The sequence below is a fragment of the Eptatretus burgeri genome, chromosome 9, assembly GCF_056783735.1.
Source record: "Eptatretus burgeri isolate ZD-2024b chromosome 9, Ebu_testis_v1, whole genome shotgun sequence".
Taxonomy (NCBI): Eukaryota; Metazoa; Chordata; class Myxini; order Myxiniformes; family Myxinidae; genus Eptatretus; species Eptatretus burgeri.
The window spans coordinates 56,386,449-56,399,977 of NC_140969.1; the positions used below are offsets into that span (position 1 = coordinate 56,386,449).

A 13,529-nucleotide genomic window follows, 5' to 3' on the forward strand; every position below is an offset into this window, starting at 1 on the left:
CTGCCTCACATCTTGCTGAGCTTGACTGTGTAGAAACAAAGCCCTTCAATATCATTCAAGTCTCTCACAATGAAGTTGAGCCTTTGGGTCAATCACTTCACAATTGCCGACAGGTCGGTTGTCTGTCTTCTTTTGCCTCATTTCTGGACTTGCACCCTCTGCCCCCTCTGTGCTTTGCCCCTCCCAGGTATCTGCAGGAAGCACACAGTCCACCAGCAACCCTCTCCCAGTGAAACTGCCTAAATCCAGAATCACTGCTCACCTCCACTCATTTATTCCTATTTTTTTTCCTGCCTGTGGAACCACCTTCCATACTCTTCAATCTCATTCTTCCCTACAGGTCTTCAAGACAGGTGTTCACCATCATCTCAAATCATCTCCCATCCAAAAATCATGATCTTCTCTACACCCGTTAAACCATCCCACACTCCTAAAATTTTGCTTACGTATCCATATTGTCCACCCTTTGCGTTAGCCCTTACCCCTAGTCATTAACTGCATCACTTGTTTTTCCATCTCCATTTACTTTGTCCCTCCAACCTGCTGTTCCCTTTGTTGCGTTGTATTCTGATTTTGTCCTGCGTATTAGCTCTTCCATGAGACGAGGGCATGTATATTAATAAAAATAAAAAAACTGCAGATGAAAGCCTTGGGGGTGCATAAAAGTTCAAGTGTGCCAAATAAGGACTTTGCACGATGGAGGATACCCAGACCAGCTTTGGAGGCCAACTTAGAAACATAGTTTGCCCACAAAGGATCACATCTGATCCTTTGTGGTGAGTTTACCTTTGTGGTGATCACCACCTTTGTGGTGATCCGTGAGACCCAAAAGTTTACGTGACTGAACTTCAGGAGGATTGTTATTAAAGTAGATAGGGGGAGAGAGGAGAGGGAGAGGGAGAGGGAGAGGGAGAGGGAGAGGGAGAGAGAAAAAGATTTGTCAGGGTTAAAATATATTGTTTGATGAGCTTTGCTTCCATCAAGTATCAAGGTTTGCAAAGAGGGGACAGGCTGCTGCCTGCCTATCTGAAGGAAGAGGGATGTCAAATAAAGAGTATTTTCCAGAGACAGAGAGATTGTTGATGAAGATTAGGAATAGGATTTGCCTGGAACACTGTCTTGGAACACTCCACCCTTGACGTTGGCTACGAGAGTATAGGAAGTCAGTAAGCCATGACTGGAGATGAGTTTGGAGGCTAAGGGCAGGGAGTTATGAGAGCAAGGCAGGATACCAGATTTTATCAAAAGCTTGAGATACAGCATGTCTAGAGAGACAGCCCTAATGTTATGCGTGACATTCAGGGCAAACTTCATCCGACTCTACTTAAGTCTCGTGTAGCCACTCAGCTTCCCCTCCCCCCCAAAAAATTGAAGAGTTGAAGACAAAAAGTGGGAACCAAAAGTCAGCAGGTTGCTGATGGATTTAGCTTGTGAAAATCTGTATTGTTGGCCATTAAGCAGAGAAGACTTTAGAGGATATAGGAGTTGGTTGATTATGTTTTCCATGGCCTTGCAGATCATATGAATGAGTTGTTGCATGGTAATCGTTGCATAGGATCTGAAAAAAATATAAACAATAAAAACTTGCCTTTCTTTGGTATTCTGGCAAGCAGAAGCATGTTCACATGAGTGATAGATACCCAGGAATTATAATAATTTGTACAACTTGGCAAGGGAAAGAGCAGATTAGGAGCACACATTTTCAAGACTATCACAGGAACCACCATTTGGTCTAATTGTGATATGCAGCTTGTATATAAAGAAATTAAATAAGAGAACAGAGAAATATAACTTAGTCAGAGTTCTTGGACACTGGAAAAAGAAAGACAGTAGAGAGTTTGCATGATTGCAGAACTACTTTTAAGATATGTTAGTTAATGAGTTGATAGAACTAGGGGAAGGGGGAGTTTCGGTCATACTTATAGAGATGTTCAGTCAAAAGCACTATATATATATATATATATATATACACATATATATATATATATATATATATATATATATATATATATATATATACACATACATATATACATAGTATTTCTCAAATGCAAAGTTTCCAGTCTATTTTGTATCCATTTTGTGATTCGCTGAACCAAGGAGGAGTTCACAAGGGTTGGTAATGGAAAAGAAAAAGAACAGAAAAGAACTGAAGAAGGTGCAAATCAATTCATTTCCCGAATATATTGCAGGCCGATTTTCTTCACCATCCAAATTACAATTCACCTCCAGATTGCCTGCGCCTGAATAATGTTCAACAAACACTGAATTTGGAAGCATCATTGCTTGCAAAAAAGTTTGCGAGACTGCAGAGAATTTGGTTGGTCTTAAAAGTACAATTCATTGGTCTTAACTATAACAACAGAGCCCTATTTTAACACATTTTATGAGAATAATGTGATGGTGAGTTTATACCCCCACGTTTCACATTTTTCGACACAATTGCTTTCAAAAATAATCGACGATTTAGAAAACACAAAACAAAGTGAAAGAGTGGACTGAATAACATATAGGGAACAATGGCCGAAGATAGAAAATGGCAAAGACAAACAATTATCCACCAATGGTACTGCGATTTGGACAGAAAGTCAAGCATCCCAATGCAGTTGAATCACGCACAGCTTGGTTTCCTAATCAAGGGCTTTTCATGAACACAGTTTTATGTTTCAAACCTGCTGTGGGGAAAACCGGGAACATGAAGAACACTTTGATTTTGAAGAGTTTTTTTGACAATACTTACTCAACGGCTTGTCCGGAGTGAAGGGGCCGCTCGGGTCAGATGGAGAACTTTCACCAGCTGAGTTTGCTGCCAGCACACGGAAGCGATAAGACTTTCCTTCGGCCAAGTCAAACACGGCCAAACGTGGCGATTTCACTGCTTTGTCAGTGTTGATCCGCTGCCAAGTATCCGTGTCACCGATGGCCTATCGGAGGAATACAAAATTCAGGGGTAGGGAGCCTTTAGTGTGCAGGGTAGCCTTTGACCACCACGTTTGCCATTTGATTTGTTTGGTCCAGTGATTGATTACCAAAATCCAAGCCAAGTACAAAACCATTGTTTGTGTAGCATGATGACCAGAATGGAGAAGGGCATTTGGCTTGTTCTTCATGCAATAAAAACCTCTTACGTGAGCCAAGACATCGATTTTGAAAAAATTAAAATTACAAAAGGCACTTTAGCTCCTCTATTGACAGTCATTATGGCTTTCATGCAAGACCAAAGGTTGGCTCTTGCAGAGGATCCTGAAATATATTTTACATCGACATCCTTGCAAAGATGATAGCTGGTGGCTTCACACCACCTGAAAAAGATGGTGATGACACCTATGACTAGACTACTCAGAGGAAAGTGCAAATACCAAAACAAGCTGCACTAATACCGACAGTAAATTAGTATATTCGTAATCTTGACCCAGCTATAAACTGTCATATCGGTGTTCCACAGGCAGAGTGATTCATCAATGCGTGTCATCCCTCGGATTCATGTTAAGGTTGGCGTCCCATGGTGGACGTTAAGGATCCCACATTATCCTTCACGAAAAGCAGGTGAGTTATTGTCGGCACTCTGGCAAAATTCGAAATTATGCCCGAAATACTTCTGAGAAGGCAATGGTAAAACATACAGTGTAACCCTTTCCAAGAAACTGCTTTGGCAACACAGACGCTCTGCAACAGAAATTCTGGTACATTAGAATCAGAAATTATATTATCATTACAAATGTTAATTCGAAGGTAAAATGGAAACGTTGCAGGCCCAATTCAACTTCACTATTATTCTATTGATGTTATCTTTGTTCACAAATTCCATCGTCGATATATTTTGATATCCAGAATTTTTTTTATCTTCAAAGAGAGGCAGAGGTGGGCTTTGTCTAAAAAGAGGGCAAAATATCCTGATTGTGAAATAAAATTTTGCATCAACATTATTCATGCCTGGTCTCCTGTCATTTCAAAATTGAAAGTTGAGCTTCTCAAATGCAGCGCAAGAAGCGGCCGCTGTAAACAGGAGACAGACGAACGCAAAGACAGACACCAATGTTCACAATATATAACAGATTACTTCCCTTCCAAGGAACTTCAATGCAGAGAGAGACCATTCAGCCAATCAAGCATGTGCAATGGTTGCAAATTTATGAAGTTTTTTTTTAACAAAGCGTCGAGGCTCGTGGGAAGAACTACAACAATGAATGGCTCAAGACCGAACAGGCCAAGAGGAACAGGAGAGAGTGGGCACCAACAGTGGAGTTGAAGGACAAACAATGGGTGTAGGGAGGAATACAGAAGGAAACTTCCCTCTCCCCTCTTTTCCGTTCTCTCCCTGTCCCTCTCTCCTCTTTTCCGTTCTCTCTCTCTATCTCCCTCCCCACTCTCCTATCTCCCTCCCCTCTCTCCCTCTCTTCTATCTCCCTCCCCTCCCTCCCCTCCCTCCCTCTCCTCTCTCCCATCTCCCTCCCCTCTCTCTCTCTCTCCCTGTGAGGCGGTGAAGCTGTGAAGAGGGAGACATGACAGAAGTAAATAGACACCATGATTTTTAATGAATTTATTTCTTGAACATTTGATCCATTTTAATGCATACGCCAGTGTTTGGTGGACTTGCCATTTGCAGATTTCAATGCTTTGACTCTTTCAGGAATAGAACTAACGGTTTCTGAAATTTTCTTTTGTGGGATTTCTGCCCAGGCTTCCCGCAAGAGGTTGAGCAATTCTGCCCGTGATGTTAGTTTCCTGGAATTTTCCCACACAGCTCGATCCAATATTGCCCAAAGATGTTCAATAGGATTCATGCCAGGAGACTGACTTGGCCATGGAAGTCACTTGATCCCATTTCTGTTGTGCCATTCTATGGTATTTTTTGCAGTGTGGCATGGAGCTCCATCTTCCATGAACAGAGTGTTGTGTTTGACCAGTGGAGAAGACAGGGAGACATCCATCCTCAATGATAGAAATGCATATCGTAGAGTTGATGTTGTCAACACAATCCACAAGCTCTGACCGACCAGCACTCCAGATTGCTCCCCACAATCACTGAAAAACCACCGTGTTTGACAGGTGGCTGAAATCGGGTCAAAGAGAACTCTTGACTGGGAAGTCTCCAGACCCATACACATCCACTGTCAGAAAATTGAGCAAATTGAGACTCATCTGAAAAACTTACAGTTTGCCAAAACTCCAAGGGTCTGGTGGCCATCTCATCAGCCCACTTCTTTCTACTTTGAATGTTGGCTGGTCTAAGAAGAGGTTTTCAACAAGCTGCTCTCCCATAGTAGCCCAGTTGATGAAGGTACCGCATGGCAGTTGTTGAGCTAACTTGGACCTCCTCTGCAACATCTGCTGCCTTGCAACGGGGAGTTTTCTCAATGGACAGCTTGACAGCTCGAAGACACCTTTCTGAGGGCCCAGGTCAACCAGAACGGGAAGTTGTGGATTCCTTGCCTTCGCTGGCGAATTCCACAATCACCCGATTGACTGTGGAAAGCGGAATGCCAAGGTTCTGAGCGATATGACGCTGGCTGACTCCACTTTCCGATTGGCCAACAATTCGTCCTCTTTAAAAATCATAAGGTTCGTGTGCTCCCTGGGTTAGAGGCAGAGTTAATTGTCATACAAGACCCAGGAACTCGTTTCTGCAAATAAATAGTTGAATATTAGAACAAATCGCTAAGTAAAACTTGCTTTAAACAGATGAAATGAAATGAATAAATTTAAGGTGTCAATTTACTTTTGTCATGTCTCTGAATCATGCTTCTTCACAACCTGATGCCCCAAAATTGTGCAGCGGAACTCAATTGGTCATGCAGCAGCTAATGAAAAATCTCATAGAAGCTTCTATCTCCATCAGAGAGTTCTCAGGAGAGAAAGTGTCGATTCCCCATATACCACTCATTCTGAGCGACTGTGCATTGAAATTCAGGTGGCTCCAATTCCTGGTATCTGTCATTTGCCATATCAATAAATAAGACACAAGGACAAACACTGTACCAAGCAGGACTCTGTCGAGCCCAACCATGTGTTTCACATGGTCAGCTTTATGTCAGATGCTCCAGAGTTGGGACTGGAACAAGTTTGGTCATTTATGCATATGATGGCAACATATGATGGTTTTCAATCTGATTCAATCTGTAAGCCTGATTCAATCAGTGAGTAACAAAGACTACAATCTCCTATCCTTTGAAGATGGGTATCCTGCTAGTATATGTATATGTGTGTGTATATATATATATATATATATATATATATATATATATATATATATATATATATATATATATATATATATATATATATATATATATATATATATATATATGACTTGGCCATGGTTTGAAGGGCCAACCTCGACTCAGAGCGGTTGCTCTCACTCTAATGAATGACATTGAGTCCACCGAGTATTAAATTTAAGTACATTTTGAGCCTCTTTGAAGTTTTTCTGAAACATTATATTCTAGACTTTCAGTATAGGTAACTGTAACCAACAATGCTGACATGGTTTGTTCAACTTTGTGATCATCCTCAGGTCATGTCTTAACGCACTGTAAAACAAAGTGATTCCATGTTGTGTTTATATTTTAAAATGTATTGTTGCGAATTCGCGCCCGCCGGCGTGCGATCGGCTGCTCGACTCGAATGGCGGCCGCCTCGCCCACCGTAATGGACAATTATGTCGTGACCCTCTCGGAACAATGCCGGGAGCTAGTCACGGGTGGGGGTTTGACCCCACCACGACCGTGCCAATTGCCCACCCGCGGAGGATAAGGTTTCTCGCCAAATTCGATCTACCTAAGTACCTGCGCGGATGGTCGACCGGGCGATCGTACCTCGCCGCAGGCCGACTCCGGACACGAACCGCTTAAGCGGTCTGTTCTGTGCTATCGGGATAACCGAGCGGTGTTATCGTCGGCCTCGACGGTTTCGATTAATTATTAATTATCGGGCGTATTAAGCCCACTACGAACCCTTTTACGAGAAGCAGGATGGAGGGTCAATAAAGAAAAGACGAAGCGAGACGGGAAAACAGTTCACACAATGCACATTTATTACGCGACACACGGAAAGCACACATATACAGCCAAACAGTCAAAATGCAGCTATATCAGTAAAACAAAAGAAACGACGACGCAGAGTTACAACCAAATACGCGTACACACGGCAACACTTATACAGTTCCACTTTACAAGACACGGTGCCAACACACATTTACTCAAAAGCAAAGGAAAGAAGCCACCCTCATAGACAAGGGGGCAGACGGGCATGTAGGCCAATATGTGCGCGGGACCTGAAGGAGCGGCCAGGTCCAAGAGACCAGGTGGGTCCTACCCGCGTCCTCGTGGCGCGTTGGCGGACGAGCCGCAGACGTGGCCGCGTGGCTGTGCCCCGACTCCGTGCTCCTTCGCGGGTTTCGTTGGCACGACGTTTGGAGTGGGGTGGGACCGGGGCCCCCTTTGTTGCACTATCTTAGCGTGGGGGAAAATGGGGAATTGTTGATGCTCTGGGGGAGGGAGAATGGCTGGCTGGCTTGGGTTCCGCGACGAGCGATCTCCCACCGCGACCTCATCGCCGACCGCCGTCCTCGCCTCGGACCCGAGCTCCTTGGCCTCTTCCCCCAACTCTCCTCAGCTGACTGCAGAACCAAACTCTGTGCCTTCGCCACCCGACTCCACTTTCTGCCACACTCTGCTCAATGACTCTCTTACCAAAACTCTCTCTCCGCCACCAAAACTGACTCTCCTACGATTCGCCTTGCACTCGGCGTTTTATAGGCCGGCATGAGAAACAATATGCAAATTTCCGGATCAGGATGAGCTCGGGGGCGGAGCCACGCTCACCCATTGGACTGAGGAAAAGTGGGCGTGAACCTCCCCTGATCCTTGAATTTGCACATTAATTTCACACGGACGCGCCGGGAGGCGGGGCCAAGCCGCTCCGCGCTTGCTGATTGGATGGATCAGAAGTGGGCGTGTAGCATTCTTGATCCGAATTCTCCCTCGGAAAGGCGCTATTTGCACTCGCGGCTCAGTGTGTATTTTGAACGAGCCCAAGACAGCCCGACGCTCAGTGTTCACAGGTGGTGCGGGAATGGCCGTAGGAGGAGAGAGGTGAGGATGGTGGAGGGTTTTTGGTGGTGGTTTGATGGTTATGGCGGTTCAAAATAAAGATAGAACAGAAAAACGGCTATCTCAAAGCGTCGCAGCCCGAATGAATCACATAAAAATCCCTCTAAACAACGGGTTTGGGACTAACTACACATGTACTGAGAGTTATCTCACCTACGGGACCTGAATGGTGGTTTGCGAATTCCCACAGCTGTAACAGTATCTTGTTTGGTATCATGCTCTTCCTTTGGTTGAATGTTGAGCTTTGCTTGCATGTGAAGCTTTTCCAATGCAGCGCAGGAAGTGGCCATCGGAAACAGGAGACATCCAAACACATGGACAGACACCACAGTGCGCATTATATAATCTATACATAATGAAAACTCTCATCTTGTATGTTTGTATGTACTATGTATACATATATATTTTACTAAAACTCTCATCTTGTATGTATGTATGTTCCCGAGATAAAGCCAAAACGGTACACGATAGCGCAAACATTTTTGGGTCGCCTTACTCACCATTTGCTTGCAGTGTGCAGTATCAAGTTTCCTTCAAATCGGGCAACGAAAAAAATTAAAAATTATATTGCCGATTCAGTCAAGTACTCTTCGGGAGAATTTGATCAATGCAAACAACCTCAGCGGTATAGTTCGCTGGAGCTATCTTCTTCTTTTTTTTTTCTTGAAATGATTTTTTTCATCAACCGCTGTCACAACGGGAACCCAACGGGTTCACGGGTTGTCTAGTAGATTATAAAGGCTCCTCATTGCAATTGCCATGTCTACCCGAGGCACACATGCAATCCCTACCAGTGGTCCAGGCTGCAATTGCAGGTCCCTGACCGAGAGGTAGATTCTCCACAGGTTTATATAGTTGGGTCCAGGTAAGACATTTAATTTGCAACTCATTTTTTGTTTGTTTGTTTTGTACTCCTTTAAGCATTTATGCGTGCAGTCAATTCTTCTTGGAGAGTCGTGGTATCCATTGTGATGTGAAATCCTAAAGTTATCATTTTCAATGGCCCCTGTAATGATTGATTAGAACAATAGTGAATAAGCTATCCCAAAGTAGAAACTACCTCTGTAATAATCTTGGAATAAGTGTCATAAAATAGCTTGAAGCTGATATTTATACAAGCCCCTCAATTTTTTCCCCTAGAACATCACACCTGACACGTTGGATGACGAGTTATGCGAGTCCTGCATGATGGGCTAGCCAAGATGGCATTGCAATTTAACATTTGGTGAAAGAACATGGTGCTGGAATGATCCAGCAGCCAAATAATGGAAAAATCAAAATGTGTGGCAGTGGAATTACGCTGGACATCTCAACCCATATAATTACCATAGCTGCATGTTTACCAAAGCATCAGTTTGAGTCCTAAATGTAGGTCTTACCCTCTCCACAAAGTAAGAAAGTCCCTCATTTCCTTGTTTCTCAGATGGTGTCCAGGCCAGCACAGCATAGTTCTTGCTGCCCTCGAGCACAGAAACGTGAGATGGAGACCCAGGTACAACAACGGCACTGGGATCTTCCTCAGTCACCTCAATTTGTCCTGCTCGGGGAGCACTTGCTGTCCCTGAATCAAAGAGATGAAATAGGTTTTGCCAAATTTGTCACAATTTGTGCTTACGTCATTTTTTATATCCTGCCAGGTTGAGGTTAACGAATTATAGTTGCCTTATCAGCTGAATTAATGTTGTCAATCAGAAATGTAGCTCAGTGGTTTTATGAACATCCAATATTGCAAACATGTTCTCAAAATTGTTCAAAACGAAACAAACCACAAAGCATCACACGCATATATATATATATATATATATATATATATATATATATATATATATATATATATATATATATATATATATATATATATATATATATATATATATATATATATATATATATATATATATATATATATATATATATATATATATATATATATATATATATATATATATATATATATATCATTACATTTCATTTCCAACTGAGGTTCATTTTGTCCTTGCCTGTGTCAATCGGATCTGCAGCAGGCACTGGATCGGTAGCACGAGACGGATTGCTGATGCCTGCCTTGTTAACGGCACGCACCCGGTACTGGTAAGAGAATCCCTCCACCAGGCCCGTGATGGGCTGCAAGGCCAGCGTCACAGGCGACTGGTTCACTCTTTCCCATTTGGTGCTCCCACCATGGCACCTTCAGGCACCAACACAGAAACAGTGTCACCACCAATCATCATCATCATATCGATATAAATATCACAAGTTTAATATGTGTATCAATGGGGGTATTTACGGACTGCAGACGTAAAGTGTGCAAAAATGGCAGAACTGATCTCACCAAAACTACTCTGGAGCACTACATATAGTCAGACAATGAACAATTCAATTACCATAACAGTTAGCACATCCAAAATGACAATGCGACAGCATGAAATAGTTTGCATTTGGTGCCTCAAACTATTTCTGAAATTACTATGGCTATGAGTAGTAGTAGTAGTCGTAGTAGTAGTAGTAGTAGTAGCAGCAGCAGCAATGCTGATAGCTCATCAGAAGAATACCACTGCAGCCCTGATTAGTCCCACCTTGTGTGGTCGGCCAGGGAAGGATTTTGGCCCAAATCTTTCACAAACCGGCTGGCCAGGCCTGACATTCGACTGGAGCTGATTTATGTGGGAATAAGTAATTTCTTCAGAGTGCCAGTAATCACTCGCTCACTAAGTTGAAAGACACCGTGACATCTTTAATGTCCACCAACTAATGCAAGCAGATGGGACATGCAACTTAATATCCATCCGAGGGACGGTACACTTTGGATTGCATCTGCCTGCAAAGCACCCTGAACAAATTAGAATTCAATGATGTACCAATCTGACAGTTTATAGTCATGTCAGGAATCAAATTTAAAGATAAGTGAGTGAGCAACCGCTGACCATCCTGTTCGACCTTTTTTGGTTTATCAAAATTTGATGCCAAATAGCCAAATGCTGTGGAACCGTTCCTAAAGCAAATCTCCACTGGTGGCCTCAGTAGAAATCCAGTGTATGAAATATCTATTTGTTTAGTATCTGCCTCACCAGACGATTATCAATCCATCATCCCCACTAAATTGAACAGTGCTGTTGATGGGCTGGCAGGATAGCCAAGAGGAGCACACACTCATTTCTGAGCTGTTCAGCTTGGGTTCAAATCACGGTCCACCTATAAACTGTGATCATAGTGTTTCGCAGGCAGGACGATTCATCATTGTCTGTATTGTCCATTGGATGGACATTTACTGGGTGTCCCATTTGCTGGCATTGGTTGGTGGACGTTAAAGATACCATGGTGTTCTTCACCTTGAGTAGGCAAGCTATTTCTGACACACTGGCCAAATTATCAATTCCTACTCTTACCCACAGGGGGCACTGCATCAGCAGCAGAGCTACACCCCCCAGCAAGTGATGCTGCCTGCAGCCATGTATTGCATAGAAAAGAAGTGTGCTGCTGATTTGCCAAGATAATCCACAAGACATTTCAGCTCTGAAAACCAGAGTGGTACCAAAACCACAGTGGTAGCACAGTTAAGTACAAAAACTAATTCCTCAAAATTTTAGGACTAAAACTTCTCAAAACCTCAGCATTAACAAAGACAACACCAACAAAAATGCTTGGAGTGTTGGAGTGTATAATTTTTGGCACCAACAAACAAAAAAAAGGAAAATAAGTTACCTACAAAGATCTGTTGGAATAGTGGTGATAGCAGAAACAGTTTTTAGGTTTAAACGAGAATTAGAACGGTACTTAGAAACATTGCAGATTGTTGGTACCTGGATATTGGTAAAATTGCACAGAATTGAAGGGCCTAATGGTCTCCTCCTGCATTGAAATGTCTTGTGAACTTCATTTTAAAACATGAAGACAACATGGAAAGTATCTCCACTTTGACTTGCACAGATACCTCCAGAAGGATGCAGCTTTCAGCTCAGGGTAAAGGAACTTGTGTGGTATAGTAAGGTTAATAAGGAACAAGAGCGAGAATTGCTTTGCTAAGCATGTCCCCTGCCGATGTGATATTTTCCAAGTCCAAAAAGGGCACAACTCTGTGAAAAATTGATGAAACGCCCTGGAATTATGTCCAAAAAAACATCCATGGAATCGATCGTGCATTTTGTTTTCTGAAATCATGGGATGCTCATCCATGGAACACTCGTTTAAACACACATCCGAGGGATGGCACACACATTAATGAACTACGCTGCCTGTGAAATCCCAGGTGACTGGGGTGACAGTTCATAGCTGGATTGGGATTTGAATTCTAGCTCGACAGCTGAGAGGGGACTGTGCATAACTGTCGGCCATCTCATCAGCCCAATCACACAACTCAAGTAAAAATACCACTTTATTATGCCATACACTGACACCCTTTAATTATGCTCTTCACATAAAAGCAAAACAAATTAAAGTTTTTGCAAGTAATTTTGGTTTTAGCCAGACTTGTCACACCAGTAAACGCATCCCTTTATTTGGGCAGTGCATAATGGCGTGTTCGGTGCCAAAAATAATAATAATTTTTAAAAAGACATAAAATGTCATAGCCCCGTTGTTTTCATAATTTTTCTGTAGAGTTAAAGGGCTTGCACATATTTATTTACAACTAAAATGGCCACCAGTCTACCAGTCGGCCATCTTTGATCAGATCGCAAAATAACGTAAGGTGCAAGAGTATGCCATTGGTGTGCTGTGCTTGTGCCACAATTGAACAAACTCGGACCATGCATGCCTGAGAAATAGTTGGGGACACGTTTTAAGTCACAAAATGCCCCCAGTCAGCAATCTTGGATCTGTTATCGAAAAAAAAATGACGTGCATACATCAGCCATTATTCATTATCTGTGTGCCAAGTATGAACAAGATCGGTAAATTCATGTCCAAGAAATGTTTGAGGATCTATTCAATATCGGGTTTTTTTTGACAACTAAAATGGCCACCAGTCGGCCATCTTGGATCTGATCTTGAAAAAAAATGTAAGCCATCATTCACCATCTGTGCGACAAGTTTGAAGAACATCGGGAAATGTATGTCGGAGAAATGCTTGAGGACGTGTGCAATACCGTTTTTTTTTGTTTTTTTTTTTACAACTAAAATGGCCGCAAGTCGGCTATCTTTAATTGCATCGCGAAACAAAAGGATGTGCATATGTAAACCATCATCTGTTGTCTTTTTGCCCAGTAGGAATAAAATCAGTCCAAACATGTGCGAGATATGGTTGCGGCCGCACGCACACACGGGCGCAAAAAAAAACAAAAATAAAAAAAATAAAAAACGACATCAAATCAATAAGCCTTCGTTTCCAATGTTTCCCTAAGTCCAACGGGAGCTAATAACCCAATGCACATACACGATGCAAAAACATGCGTATGGCTTATGTGTATAAATAATACATCA

At 42.6% G+C, this 13,529-nt stretch overlaps 1 protein-coding gene across 4 annotated transcripts in view; it reads right to left on the reverse strand.

The window, feature by feature from the left end:
• LOC147020159 (myomesin-1-like) overlaps positions 1-13,529 on the reverse strand; it is a 218,611-nt gene that overhangs the window by 120,956 nt on the left and 84,126 nt on the right. For all 4 annotated transcript variants that reach the window (XM_085895203.1, XM_085895202.1, XM_085895201.1 and 1 more), the window contains 3 exons: positions 10,112-10,299; positions 9,491-9,672; positions 2,741-2,924 (listed from right to left, as the gene is read on the reverse strand). In XM_085895203.1, the coding sequence (XP_085751329.1) occupies positions 2,741-2,924; positions 9,491-9,672; positions 10,112-10,299 (554 nt within the window). The remainder of the gene's footprint in view (positions 1-2,740; positions 2,925-9,490; positions 9,673-10,111; positions 10,300-13,529) is intronic.